Source organism: Gossypium hirsutum, chromosome A11, assembly GCF_007990345.1.
Source record: "Gossypium hirsutum isolate 1008001.06 chromosome A11, Gossypium_hirsutum_v2.1, whole genome shotgun sequence".
Lineage (NCBI taxonomy): Eukaryota > Viridiplantae > Streptophyta > Magnoliopsida > Malvales > Malvaceae > Gossypium > Gossypium hirsutum.
Window position 1 is genome coordinate 110,789,460 of NC_053434.1, and position 15,702 is coordinate 110,805,161.

Here is a 15,702-nt window from a genome sequence, read left to right on the forward strand (position 1 = left end):
ATGCTCTAGAAAGAAAAAGCATTTTTGATTTTATTTTATTTTTTAAAAATAACCCAAAATTTATTTGACATTCATTTTATAAAAAAATTAATAAAATTAAGCTATAAAATTTGCTAATTATATTGGTTTAATTTGTAAATGATGAAAGTCAATATTTAATTTTCCAGAAGAAAGATACTGGGCAACCTTCTTGTTTTTTCAAAATCAAGCTTACATGCCAAATAAATAATAACATGCTAAATAAATTTCATAAAAATATTAAAATAATCAAAATAATAACATGCCAAATAAATTATATTAAAATTTATTTAATCAACCTAAAACACACATGACAAGTAAATTACATAAAATAATAAAACATTCTTTGTATATAACATAAATAGGCTTTTTTACTTCAATAAACATTAAATTAAAAATACATTATGAATGAATAAAAATATAAAATAAATACAAATATATATTAATAGCTCTTTTTAACCAAATAATACCTTACAAAAATAAATTTAAAAATTAAATCTGAATTAAATCAACAATAATAACAACAAAAATAAATTAAATTAACATTAATCCATTAATCCATTAATTTATAACAAAAAATACCTTTTTTTTTCTATATTTTTTCCTTATCTTTCGCCTTCCCTCTCTATTCTCCTTCTCTTTTTTTTTTCTTTCCTTTTTTCTTTCCTTGTTGCCCTTCCCTCCTCTTCCTCATTCTTCTTCTTTTCTTCTCCTTCCCCTTCTTCTCATTCATCCACTAGTTGAAAAAGAAGTTAGGGACCATTATAAGGTCCCCAAACATACAAAAAAACAAACAAAGATAGCATGCAGCCGTCCCATCCAGCACAGTGGTGCCGCCTCTACCACTCCCACCACTGGTGCCGCCTGTGCCAGTTCCTCCAACAGTGCCACCTCTTCCCTAGGCACCACTTGTGTCCTGTCCCGTCAACCCCATTATTTTTATTATTTTTTTAAAACTTTTTTTTTACTGTTGTAATCAGAATTTGAGGGTCATGCCGCCTATGCACCACCTTTCACCAGGTCATCTATACCATTTCCGTAATTTATCTTTGTCCCAACCTATTTTTGTTTTTTATTTTTTTATATTATTATGGTAAAAAAACCCCAAATATTCACATTGAGTGGTGGCCATTAGTTTTTTTAGGGGTATATGGATTGGTTTGAAAGATTTAGAACGAGTAGATGCGATATTTAATCATTCTCAATTTATCCTAATGCGTGTGTTTAAGGGTGGGTTTTCTCAACTTGTTTATGTTGCTTTTGTCTATGACAGTCTTGATAGTCAGAAACAGAAGAAATTACAGGAGGGGTTAAAATTGAGCATTTCGTCCGGTACAGATCCTTAGAATGCTATTGGAGACTTTAATACGATTCTATCCTCTGATGATAAAAAAAGTGGTAAAAGAAATGGTAGAAGGTGCCCCTTATTTGGTGATTTAATAGAATCTGTTGAGCTTCAAGATTTGGGTTTCAAAGGACCATACTTTACTTGGCATAGAAGAGGGGTCTCTGAATGCCTTGATAGAGCAATTGGAAATGATGCGTTGGTTAACATTTTTCCTAATTGCATCATTACTAATCTTTCAAGACTGAAATCGGATCACAAACCTCTTCTTTTGTCCTTAAAACCAATGAAAAGCCTGTTTAAAGGGAGACCTTTTAGATTCTTGGCAAGTTGGTTTAACCATCCAGGGTTTACTAACTTTGTTAGAGATAATTAGAGAATTGATGGGAATATGTTTGACTCTATTGCTCATTGTACCGTGAGTTTAAAATTGTGGAATAAGTTTGTTTATGGTCATCTTAGTGTTCGTAAATAATAGCTTTTGAGGAAGCTTTCATGTATTCAAAAGAATATGAAAAGCACACGTTTTGGCAATTTAGTTGGGTTAGAAATGAAAGTAAGAAATGATCCGAAAGGAGTTCTTCATTATGAGGAATTACTATGGAAGCAAAAAGCTAGATGCGATTGGTTGAGTTTAGGGGACTGTAACAACACCTTTTTCCACAGATGCACATTACAAAGATGGAAGCACAATAGGATTTTGGCTATTAAAAACGATAAGGGTGAATGGATATTTGATGAAACTGATTTACAATAGGAAGCAATTGCCTTCTTCCAAAAATTATACAGGGAGCACCCTACTAGAATGAGAGATCTGCCACCTAATAAATTTCCAAAGCTTGAGTCTAATGATATTCTCTTTCTGGGAAAGGTGATTTCAGGGGATGAAATCAAGAAAGCTTTATTTGATATGGCTCCATTAAAAGCACCTGGGAGTGATGTGTTTCACGCATTTTTCTTTCAAAGCCAGTGGAATATAGTTAGGGATGCTATGTGTGAGTGGATTCAAAAGGTTTTTGATGGATAAGATATTGATTCAAACTTGAATAATACTCTAATTGTCCTTATTCCAAAGGTCAGTAGCCCTGAGAGTTTTGCTCATTTCAGGCCAATCATCTTAGACACGGTTTTTTACAAATTAGTGATGAAAGTGATCGTAAATTGTTTCGAAATTATTTTTCCTAAAATCATAGCTCTAGAGCAAGCAGGGTTCGTAGCCGAAAGGAACATCAATGATAATGTTATTGTAGCACAAGAAGTGATTCACTCCATGAAATGCAAGCTGAAGTGAAGAAAGTGGATGAAAATTAAAATTGATCTTGAGAAGGCTTATGACAGTGTCAATTAGGAGTTTATTGACGCCTCATTGAAAGCTGCAGATGTATCTGATTTCTTTTGTAATGTTATCATATTTGTTATCATCGGTTCTTCTATGTAGGTCTTATAGAATGAGATCCCAACAGAAAATTTTCGTCCTGCTAGATGCATTCGTCAATGGTGTCCCTTGTCCTTATACATTTTTGTCCTGTGTATGGAATGGCTTGGACACAGTATCAAAACAACAGTCAATTCAAGAGCATTAAGCCTTGTCCGTCTCTCTTGATCAGGTCCAATGTTGTCTTATCTCTTTTTCGTTGATAACTTAGTTATTTTTGGGCAGACTAGGAGAATTAAGGATATTTTAGAGGAGTTTTGTGGTTTTTCTGGTCACAAAGTTAATGCAGGAAAGTTAAATGTGTTTTTCTCTAATTTAGTTGATGAGCAAACTAAGGAAAGGCTTGGAGGGGTTTTCAGACTGTGGCAAATCTTGGAACCTACTTGAGGGTGCCTCTTTTTCATAAAAGGGTAACCAACAGTTCATTAAGGTTTGTTGTTGACAAAGTTCGAAATAAGTTGCGACATTGAGATGCTAGGAAACTTTCATTAGCTGGTAGAGTAAGACTAACCCAATCTATTTTTCTCTCAATCCCCAGCTACTTTATGCAATCTATGATGATTCCTATTACAATATGCGAGGAAATTGGGCTAATTGCTATGAGTTTTATTTGGGGTTTTTCTAATGAGGGGAAAAAATTGGCGTTGGTAAGCTGGAATTCGGTTTGCCAGCTTAAATCATGTGGAGGCCCTAGGATAAGGCAATTGAGAGATCACAACACTTCCTTTATACTCAAAATCGGGTTTAATGTGGTAACTAATCCTTCAGCTTTGTGGGTTAAAGTCCTTCAGTCAAAGTATGGAATAAAGGAAGGTATACCTGATAGTACTGAAAGAAGAAGATGCTCATTCTTATGGCGTACCCTTATCTAATGTTTGGAATTTATTAAGAGAAAACTTATACTGTCTAATGGTGATAGTAATGAGATCAAATGTTGGCAAAATTCATACGTTTTAGGTGTTGGACCTTTGGTTAAACAAATTTCATCTCATGCTAATCTCGCTTCAGAGTGTACAAGTAAGGATATGGTCACAGAAAGTAGAGTTTGGACTCTAGATCTCTTCCGGTTATGGATTCTAAAGATAATTATCCACCGAATTGTAAGTATTCCTCCACCATATTCTACGGCGGGTCCTGTTAAGATTGTATGGATGGGCACTTCTTCGGGGTCCTTTTCTATTAAAAGTGCTTATTGAAAGTTAAAGGAAATGACTTGGGATCCAAAAAAACTTAACTTGGTCTATCCTATGAAAATTTCAGGGTCCCCAAAGAGTCAGGTTTTTTATTTGGCTAGTGTTAAAGCAGAGACTGTTAACAAATGTTGAAAGGATGAGGAGAGGTTTTGGAAATGATAGATCTTGTACACTATGTAGCATAAAATTAGAAGACTCATTACATGCCATTTGTGACTGTGTTAAGGCCAAGGAGGTTTGGTTGCAAGTAATCCCTATAGGAAAACAAAGGGGATTCTTTTTAGGTAGCTTATATGACTGGTTTGGGAATAATTTGCAAGATAAATAGAGGCTGTCATTGATGGATCTAGAATGGACGAGTCTCTTTGGCCTCCTTGCATGACGCATATGGAAGAACAGAAATCTCTTTATTTTCAGAGGTACGCGATGTAGTGCTAATGAGATTATCAAAATATCTTATAGTTGGACTAAGTAATATAGATTAGTACAGAATAGAAGTCTGTTTAAAAGCCAACAAGTAAGAATGGCGACTCGTTGGAAGGAATCATGGGTCCAACTAAATACAGATAGTGTCGTTAAGATGGAAACTAGTAATGCTACTTTTAGAGGAGTCTTACGAGATCATGAAGGTAAATGGATTTTAAGCTTCAACAGATGGTAGGAAAAATGTTCAGTCTTCAATACAGAATTGTGAGGAATCTATAATGGCTTGTTCATTTTGCAAAGTCGAAATTATGAGAGAGTGTTGATCCAAACAGACAGCATGGAGGTTGTGATAGCTATTCAAAACCCGCTCAAGAATTCCTTGAACTCTACCTTGATCAGGCGGATTCATCAACCATTGACAAATATTGGACAATGGTTTCTGAATTTGTTCCTAGATATGAGAATAAGGATGCTGACTACATTACCAAAATGGCTTTTGATAGAAAGGAATGGTTAGTTTTAGTTGAAGAAGTACCACAGGATATTTCAGTTGCTTTAAGTTAATGTAATTTTTATTTTTATTTTTATTTTTACACCAAAAAAATGGAGAATAATATCAAGTGTAAACACATATGCATCAATAAAATAGTAGATATTGAACATCCATATGGAGGCAACTATCAAAATAGTAATTGTAAATAAAACAATAAATGGAGATGAAGTAAAGTTCAATATATCAATATAGACATTGATAAATTATAGGCTTCTTTAATTAATGTAAGCTTAAATTATTTGAGGGTTAATTCAATTAGATATAATAACCCTTAAATTAATAAAGTAGACAGTCAAAGATTGACTCGGAGAATAAATGAAAAGAATAAGAGTTCATAATTAAAAGGAAGGAAAGTGAAAACTCTTAAAGAAATCAAGGATGCAAACACTGGTAAGTAGAAGTAAAAAATACACGAATAAATATCTTATCAGTTATGATATTCAAAATGTAGGAGAATTTTGCAAAAAAAAAAAACTTAGAATAGGCATAGAAAGTCAACGAGCTGACTGATTTGCCTAAAAGGCCAATTTCCAAGTAGATTTACGAAAATGGGTCGATTACAGCATTATTTATAGGAAAGGGTCAATTTTGGCAAAATGCGTCCACATTAAAGCATTTTAAGGGGAAATTTCCAGGAAAATGCGCCCTTGGGGAGCCTTTTTGCCATGTCAACACAAAACACGCTGACATGGACACTATTTGCTGACATGGCAGCAAAAACACACTGACATGAACACGTTTTTGCCCTTTCTTGGATTAAATTTTTAAAAAATGTCATTTTTTAAAAAAATTATAAAAATAAACCAATTTTTTTGAAAATCTACGAGAATGAGCCTTTATAAAAACTCAAAGTTGCAACACCTTTTTTTATTATTATTTTAAGGTGTCACCAATTAATATGAAAATAAAACTAATAAAGCAGATATTTATATAGACTTAAAATCTTATTTCCCTTGTTTTCTTAAACAATGTGGGAAATGAGATATATATATAGACTCATGAATAAGTTTGCAGCTTGGTCCTAAACAATGTGTGATTCTTTCATCTTTTAACTAACAACATAATATTAAAGGCTACACTATATTTTATAATTTTTTTACAAAACAATTTCTATTTTTTTTATATTTTGTTGACATTTTCTCATATTATAAAATTATCTTTTGAGATCTTTAATCTTGTTGCATTTTAGAATTGTTAGCGTATACAAAAGGACTATTGAAAAATAAATAAATTACATATATGAAACTTGTACATGCAATAATCTTCTATTCAATTTTAAATGTTTGAAGTTAATATCCATGTAATTCTAATTTTTAAAATAATTTTCGATTATTTAAATTTAGAAGTTATACTTTTAATTTTTTTATTATTTTATTTTATGTTATGAATGTTTGATTAATAAATAAATGGTGAGTATTTGGTAATAAATAGTATATTTTTTTGTAATATTAAAAAATTGATATATTTTTTTAAAATATTTATTTGTTTTTAATATTTTACTATACTCATTAATTTTTTAAGCCTAATTTTAATTTAATTTTTATCACCTAATGAATGCTGATAAATTATTTCAGATGTATTTTGACTAGATAGATAATCTATTTAAACATAGTATATAATTATGTTAAATAAGTTTTTTTAATATTTTACCATACTCATTTTATATTTTATAATTTTTTTACTTATAGAGTTTAAAAGTTTTATTTATAATGTAACAAATGTTAACTTTTTGTAAAATAAAATTAAACTCTATAAAGCTGCAAACCTATTCATGAGTTTATATATACACGTGTCTTATATCTCACATTGCTTAAGAAAACAAGAAAAATAAGACTTTGAGTCTATATAAAGATCTGCTTTGTTAGTTTTATTTCCATATTAATTGGTGACATCCTAAATTAAAAAAAAAGGTGTTGCCACTTTGGGTTTTTATAAAAGCTTATTATCGTAAATTTTCAATACAGTTGGTCTATTTTTATAATTTTTTTAAAAATGACCTTTTTTGAAAATTTAATTCGAGAATGGGTAAAATTGCGTCCATGTCAACGCGTTTTTGCTACCATTTCAGCAAAGCGCGTCCATATCAGCGTGTTTTGTGCAGACATGGCAAAAATGCTCCTCCAAGAGCTCATTTTCTTGGAAATTTCCCTCTAAAACGTTTCTACATGGACGCGTTTTGTCAAAACTGGCCATTTTTGGTAAATAATGCTGTAATCGGCCCATTTTCATAAATATACTTAGAAATGAGCCTTTTTAGATAAATCGGTCCAACAAGCTCATCAATTATGGTCGAATTGCAATGATTAAGCAAATAATCAACAAATTGAATAATCTTGAATTTAAGGATAGTATTGGGTCATATAATAAATATATAACAATAGTTAATTAATTTAATATGGTTTTCTCTGTAAAACAAATTATATATTATTATTACTTTGACTTATCAAAATTATATTTATGATTAATTTAATGATTTATGTATGTAAATTATTTTTTCTTTGATATTCATTATGAAATTATTTCTTCTTTGATATTCATTATGAAATTATTTCTTTCTATAATTGAGCAATTTTTACTCATTATTATTTATTATTAAGTGTTTTAGTTGGTGAATAAATTATGAATAAATTAAATATATATATCAATTAAATTATTGTATCTGCATGTATTATTATATGTGAGCATTATTATTGAAAAATATGATCAATTAATTATTTGAATATATAATACCTTTTAATCATTGAAAATGATAGCAATTTCATTTTGGTATAATGAAAATTTTAAACTCCTAATAGTTGCCTCTTTTGTCACTTTTGCCCCAACTCCTTTTTATTTAGTTAAATTGCTTTTCTTTGAAAAAAATTTGAATTGTTATGTTGGAGATAATTTAAGTAGTTTTTGAGTGATATATTTTATAATTTGTAATTTAGGTGTTGCTTGATAAACTGGAGAATTTAGTACTGAATTTAAGTGTTAAAAATTGAAGTATTGAATATTTAAATACTGAATTTAAGTTATAAAATCTATTTGACATATTGCTTTGAATAGAATTAGATTGTTTGATAAATATAGATTTTAAATTACAAAAAATATATTTTTTTACTTTTTATCCTTTAATTTTTAAATATTTCACAATATTCTAAACAAAAGTAAATTTTTTGTCGAATAATATAATATTAAAATAAATAAATTAATTAAATTAAGTAAAAATATTCTCCATTAAGTAATAACTAGCTCTTATCTACTTATCATTTTCCATACTTTTTGAAAAAAATTCTATCAAACTGTTTTTGTTTTAGATTATTAAACATGTGCAAAAAATTTAAATCATTAAAAATATTAATTTTCATTTAATTTTATTTTTTTTCAACAATTTATCAAACCAAAGCCTTAGGTTATGTTTAATAAACCACTGAAAACAAAAGTTTTCAACATTTTAATATTTTAAATATGTTGATAATTAATTTAAATTTTTAATTAATATAAAATTTTCAAAAAGAAAGGTTGAATAAGATAAATAAGTAAGTAACTCCTTATCCCTTAATGTAGAAAATATTAAGTTTATTTTATTTTATTAAAAATTAAAATAAATTATTTTTTATAAAATTAAATATTTAAATCATCATATTTATCTTTTACCAAAAACTATCAAAATATTATAAAATATTATATTAATAAGATTAAAATTTAAAATTAATAATAATTTAAAATTAATATTTAATTTTATCAAATAATATAATTATATTCAACACTTAATTTTCCAATTATCAAACATAAACTTACTTATATTTATTTATATATGACCCATGTGCAATACATTTTTTTGAACAATCTCATTATAAGTTATCCCTCTCCAACCTATAAATAAGAAGACAATATACTTCAACACACTAGAACTCACATCCTCCTATATTGACAACAATATTCATGCTAATCGAATTAAAATTCAATCAATTACATAAGCTAATATTAGTATTATATACAAACAAAATTACTCAATTTTTTTTTTGTAAAAAATGAGTTACACTTTTTAAAAAGATAAAAAAAAATTATTTCTCATTGACTTGCAAGTTATTTCCGTTGATCATTACTTTTTTTCTTTTAACAAACGGATCCATTGTCAAAGAACTTTCATGGGTCTGACTTCAGGGCATAAAAGCTCACCGTTTATTACTACACGAACTTGACTGACAAATAAAAAGAATTAGAATATGAAGAAATTTTCTCCAATGTACATCGTCCCTGTAATTTAATTACCGGTAAATATTTTCTATTCTGAACATTGTAAGCACCATCTGAAGGTTATCATTGCATCCTTGAACTTCAGTCATTAGAACTTGAAACTTATGAGCAACAGACTCATTTCTGTGTACATAAAACAAGTGAAAAAAGAAATGACAAAACTGAACAAAAAAAGGTTAGCCAGTAAAGCTAGAGGCAACTATATGTCAGCATTATTGACATTATCCTCTATAATGTCAATGCAAGACCCCACAGTTTTTCCCAGGGACATCGCCTCTGCAAGTTTAGATCGAGCTGCTTCATGGCGACGCAATAGTAGTATGGTGTTAAGTACAGCCCACCTAACTTGGGAATCTGCTTTCTTTTGTGAGAATCCCAAGCCTTTGAGCAATCCATCCAACTGATCCAAAATCTCAAAGTTCAACTCAGAACTCAAACTCCTACAGCTTAGGATGGAAGTTAGGTAGATGAATTGTGTACCTTGTTTATATCAGCAAGGCCTCCCTCAGCGTACCCGAATAACAGATATTCGGTTGCCACACCTGCTCAGTGTCTGGTTCAGAAACGTTCTCACCATAAGAATTCTTGTAAACGAAGTCGTCTGAAATCTATGTCTAAGAACAGGAAAATAAAGAAAATTTAAGTAGATTACAGACCGTAGCGGATACTTTCCCTGCATTGACCTGCATGAAATAAAAACATTGGAAAAGAGAGTTAAAAGATTGCTTTACATGCTTGAGTTCATATAGCATATATGATTATATTCTGTTCTTGCTAGTCTGCATAAACTAGCAGCAATGATATCTAGCAAACTAACTTATGAAGGTTATGGTACAATTAACCGAAGTATGTCGTTCCATTTTCCATAAACTAGGATTAAGCCATTAAGGGTCACCATCTAGGATTGGACAAGGTAACATTTATGGCCACCCAAATTGAAGATAGAACGGGGAGCAGCAGCAGTGGCTGAGTGGAATATAGCAGAGATAAAAGAAAGCTACACAAGTAAACAACAAATTGAGGGGGGAAAACCGACTTCCTCGAGAAACTCAAAATCGACAAAGGCTGTTCCTGCTTGAATATTGAGTGATCCTTCTTTCTTTAAAGCTTCCAAACTAGTTAATGTATATCCTCTAGGAAGGATGCCCACCAGGTATGCGATCAAGAAATGACCAGCTTCATGCTGCACCGAAGTCGGTATATGATAAGAAATTGGTTTCTGTGGATATCAGTTTCAGTCTTTCCGCAGTATGAAAGACTAATAATAATGAACACATATCTATGAAGTGATTTAGACATGGTCATCATGAACTGAAGTCAAATACATGAAAACAGAAGAGAGGTACTACTTGAATAACCCGGTTGTGGTACTTTTGACTGAAAGTGTGACCAATTGTGTCAAGGACCAAGCTGCCAATTCCTCCATTGAATGAAACCTATATAAAACAGTGGCTATTCCAGATCAACCAATTGATCGATGTTTAAAGCAATGAAGTATGAACAAGAAATCTCGTCAGCCAATTGAACACATTCATGAGAATAAACTTCTAATTTGATATAAAGGGGACGGTTCATGAATAAAGTGAGTTAGATTATCAGAACGAAAAAATTACCAAGTCTAGTGTCCAGAGAAACAAGAATCCCAAAGAAATAAACAGGATTTGCTGTGGGTTAAAACTAAAAACATTCCAAGCCGCAACCCCTCCTAAGATAGCAGCAAGTTGCAGGTTCCTTTCTATTGAACCCAGAGTTGAATCAACTGGTGATAGAAGAGATGCAGTTTCTATTCCATTCAATCTCAATTCGTCCAAGGTGTAGAGTCTTTGGGGAACCTGCAAGCAAATTTACACCTCAAACCAACCGCAAATCTTATACATTATATGATGTAAATCATCACAAGACAGACAACTTTGGCTGTGTATCCAATCCCAAGTAACAGTGTTAAACTCCAGAGAAAAATCCTATGTTGCTTCCATTTAAGATTAAAGAGAAACCTATATCAGCTAAACTTGAAAGGCATAAGCCCCCTTTCTTTGCAACAGTCTTTATGCATTTGAAATACCAGCAGCAATCTCGGAGCTTTTTTACATATTAAACATGGGAAACTAAGCATCCACTGACCAATTATTAATGGAATCCACAGCAAAAGAAAAAAAAAACATGCAGTATTTTTGTAATATCTATCTGTGTTATCTAAAGCTTGAAGGGTGAATGCCAGATATGTGTGTGCTCAATTTTTCCCAAGTTTTTTCATATATTTGAAAGATGATATCCAATACCCATAGATGTTTCGTGGTTTCTGATTTACCTCTTCTCATTTTCAAAACAAAATCAATGAACACAAAGTAATCAAAAACTAACACAATTCATAAAGAATCAAAAACCTGACGAGCAGCAGCAAAACATCGAAGGCCACCAGGCTTTCCTTGCAAGTCCTTGACAAGAGAGAGAGCAGCCCTCTCATCTCCCTTGCTCAGCTCCCTATCAACTTGTTCCAAGACTTGTCTTCTCGACACACCAATTTCTGCTGAACTTAAAATCCTGAACGTAGACAACCTAAGCCTTGGACACGAACTCAAATTCAAAAAACAAACAGAAGTGCCCATAACTTTAAATAAGAACAACTCATTCCTAAAGTCTTTAGTTCTCTTACATAAAGTGCCTGTCTCTTTCAATTTAAGCTACATGTTTTCTCAGCCACACAAAAAAGGATAATGTACTTTTTAGTAAATTGAACTTTTTTTCCTCTGCCTAAATGACCAACGACCCAATCTTAACCACCTTCCAACGACGCTGAATCAACCGAGTAGATAACAAGTGATCGGTCACTGTAATTCAATGTTCAACCAAACGACATGACACAGAGATATCAGTGTTATTCCACACACACAAAGAAAAAAGATGGGCTGAATTGAGTAGTCTTGCATCATCATTCATCAACATGAAGCCAGATGAAAATTCATAACTGGAAGAGGCAATGGTATTGGGAAGATTGCTCGGCCAATGTATCAACATCGAGCCCAACGACAGCATCCTCAACCTGATGTAAAACTTCCCTCAATCTACCATCCCACACAATTGTATGAAGTTTTGGTGAAAAACGATTATGCCTTTTTGCTCTCAAATGTACAAATAGCGGGCAAGTTTGGCTATGATTAGAACCCTCAAATTCAACACGTTAGCTAGTTCTGCCTACACATCTAGACCAGGTTCCAACAAGCTTCTGCAAAATCCAATATCGTTTCATTCTTGCTTAAAAATCTGGGTTTTCTGATGCACTAAACAACTCATGCAGTCACAAAAATTTTCCAACAAACGAAGCCTCAAATCAAGAAGAACTTTTTTTTTAAAAAAGTACATTTATATTAACATCAATAAGCAACTACATTTGCTCAAAATATAAGAAAAGGAGATCAAGAAAACCTGCTTATATTATACAAGCATTAAAAAACAAAAAATCAAAACTAAGGCCTAAAACTCCTGAGAAGCAGAGCCAATGTCAGCCTTACCCTTTCCCATTTTCTTGGGAAGAAGGGTTTGATGAATGTTAGGCAAAACACCTCCATTTGCAATAGTAACTGAACCCAAAAGCTTGCTCAACTCCTCATCATTCCTCACTGCTAACTGGATGTGCCTTGGAACTATTCGATTCCTCTTGTTGTCTCTCGCTGCGTTTCCAGCAAGTTCTAGTACCTTGATAATTACAAAGAATTAAGGAATTGAGAAACAGCAAGACTAGAAATTAAAGAAAAATAAGAACTTGATCCAAAAAGGTAGAAACCAAGGCAAATAAAATAAAACCTAATAACCCACTTTTCCCAAATTACCCAAAAAAACATCAAAGCAACCAAATGAAGACCTAGAATATATGGTTTTTTAAACAATGATCTCAAAAGCTAGCCAGAAAAAGCCACTAACTGTTTTTTTTCCCCAAAAATAAATCACCCAAAATCAATTTAAGGTAACAGCCCAACGAATGTCAATTTTTTTCCGAAAAAACCATAATCCCTCTAAAGATGAGAACTCACCTCAGCAGCGAGGTACTCAAGCACGGCAGAGAGGTAGACGGGAGCTCCAGCACCGACACGTTCGGCATACTTGCCAGCTTTCAAGAACCTGGCGATCCTCCCCACGGGAAACTGAAGCCCAGCCTTGTGCGACCTCGACACCGCCTTCGATGACTTGGGCTTCCCTCTCCCTCCTTTCGCTGATCCTCCTGTGGAACTCATCCTCAAAATCCCTAACCAACTTTTTCTTTTCAGAATTGAAAACGTGAAAGTCGGGAGTTTCAAATTTTAAAGGACTGCTTGAGAATGAAGTGGGAGCAGTGGGTTATATAGCAAAAGCTTGGTAGCGAATTTGATTGATTGATGGAAGGCTCGCGAAGATCGTCAACGTGGCACCAGAATCTCGGGGTTTTCGCGGGAAAATATTTCCTTTCTTTTTACACTTTCTTTCGCGGGGTGAGGTCAAACGGCGTCGGGCAGCTAAAGTAGCCCAATGTTGTTGAAAACTTGATTTCCCGCAAGTCCAAATCTTGTTGTTTGGGCTTCAAATCATCATAGTTTTTGGGCCCTCAAAAGCTCAACAAATATAAAATCAAAGGGATAGGTCACTTCCTCCTGTCCTTTTAACGAAGCTAGGCCCTTTCCCATCTTTAAGTTGACATACTTTCTTTTCGTATGTTACGTCGTTTAAGTATTAATTTAATTGTTATAAATATGGTTATTTTGAGTGTGTTAAAACGTATTATCCTTTTTTTTTATAAATTAGAGAGAGAGTATGAGTAGTTTTAGGCATTATGTCAAAAAAAAAGTAGATATGATTAAATTTATTATTTCAAATATTTAAAAGAATGAAAAGATATATATTATAATTTTATCCTATAAAATAGTTATATTGTAATTTCCCATTAGAAAATATTGTTGATATGAAAGGGATGTGGGTTTTTAACAAAAACAAGTTTATTGTTTTTCTCTTTATAATACAATCAGGGTATGATCAAATTTCGTTTAATTTTGGATTTATTTCAACATTATTAGCTATTAGATCTTTCTATTTAGTACGTCAACTTATCAATCAACGGCTAAATTACAAAATACTAAAATTATTATAAAAACCCAATAATTGGATTTAAAATAGAAAAAAATAAATATCTGTCATACCAAACCAAATTTAAACTTTATGAACTAATTAAAATCGAACTTGATTCGAATTTTTACTAAATTCAATCGAGTGGAAAGAAATTCAAAAATAAAAGAATAAATATATTTTAATTAAAATAAATTTACATAATTTAAAACTCACAAATCACCTACAATTTAACTAAAAATTTATTGAAAAAAAAAGAGATAAAAATCATGAGAATTTGAAGATTCACTTCAATCGAGTAAAGCCTATAAAACTACAATTTTCGACTATAATAATGAGTAGGTAACTTCATTTTAGTTATCAACAAGTGATCCAGAAAGCAATGGGAGAAGCTGAGAAAATTCACTAAAAACAAGACTTTTATTTGCTATATCTAAAAGTTATATTAGTTAGATGATTAGTGGGATTAGACTATGAACCGATGACTTAATAGAAATTGTGGAATCAACAAATGATCTAGAAAATTCACTAAAATAGAATTTTTTATATGTTACATCGGTTAGTTATACCGGTTAAAGATGATTAGTCTGATTAGATTAGTGATGATCATTCAATCCTTAATTTGATTAAATTTGGGTACAATAAATTTTTTTTTCCTGTATTCAACATGTCTGTTTTATAATTTATATTCGAGATTCATATTTAATTTTCTTAATAATATTATTTTCAAGATTTTAACCTTATTAAAAGTATAATATTTTTTCTAGTAAACTCATATGAATAAAAATAGAATTGAATTATAATGAAATATTTAATTTATTTAAATAACTCAAATTTTATTTAAACTTGAGCTAAACTGTTTAATGAAAATTTGAAAAACTTATATTTGAAATCTCAAATTCTAATAATTTTTTAAACCAAATTTGCATCACTCTAATTTCATCATTCAAATTGTTTAAATTATTCAAAAATTAAACTATTTATTTAATTTTTAAAATTTAAAATTTAATCCACTTCTTTCAAATCAAATTGATTTTTACTACATTTAAATCTATCTACTTATGGAATGGAACATCAAACACTACTCCAATTGGTTAAAAGTGCACCTTTAATATTAATGAGATGTGGTGTGGTGTAGTGTGTTAATTGTTTGTCTTATCCTTTAATAATGGCAAAACTAAAATAAAATAAATTTGGGGCAGAATTAAATTGTATCTCTTTGATAGTAAAATTATAATTTTATCATTTTAATAGCCTATGTTTTTATAATTTTTTAAGGGCTAAATTAAATTTTTATAATTTTTTAGGCCAAAATTTAATTTTACTATTTTTGAGTCTCTTACTGACTCTGTTACTGTCTCTTAATCATGAGGTTGGAAGTTTAATTCCTCTAAAAATG

At 31.0% G+C, this 15,702-nt stretch overlaps 2 protein-coding genes across 3 annotated transcripts; both read right to left on the reverse strand.

The window, feature by feature from the left end:
* Positions 1-9,158: 9,158 nt before the first annotated feature.
* Positions 9,159-12,473, reverse strand: LOC107887949 (uncharacterized). 2 transcript variants are annotated; one of them, XM_016812173.2, is made up of 7 exons: positions 11,597-12,473; positions 10,826-11,044; positions 10,562-10,648; positions 10,249-10,395; positions 9,835-9,895; positions 9,693-9,757; positions 9,159-9,612 (listed from the first exon to the last, which is right to left on the reverse strand). In XM_016812173.2, the coding sequence occupies exons 1-7, from the start codon at positions 11,816-11,818 to the stop codon at positions 9,412-9,414; spliced, it is 1,002 nt and encodes a 333-aa protein (XP_016667662.1). In that variant the 5' UTR covers positions 11,819-12,473; the 3' UTR covers positions 9,159-9,411. The 2 variants fall into 2 exon arrangements, with proteins under 2 accessions (XP_016667662.1, XP_016667658.1); XM_016812169.2 differs by having other exon boundaries at positions 9,159-9,335; positions 9,693-9,765; positions 9,869-9,895; positions 11,597-12,455.
* A 152-nt stretch (positions 12,474-12,625) lies between these two features.
* Positions 12,626-13,622, reverse strand: LOC107887973 (histone H2AX). The gene is made up of 2 exons (XM_016812181.2): positions 13,241-13,622; positions 12,626-12,905 (listed from the first exon to the last, which is right to left on the reverse strand). Exons 1-2 carry the CDS (start codon positions 13,439-13,441, stop codon positions 12,684-12,686), a joined length of 423 nt encoding a protein of 140 aa, XP_016667670.1. The 5' UTR covers positions 13,442-13,622; the 3' UTR covers positions 12,626-12,683.
* Between the last annotated feature and the right edge of the window lie 2,080 nt (positions 13,623-15,702).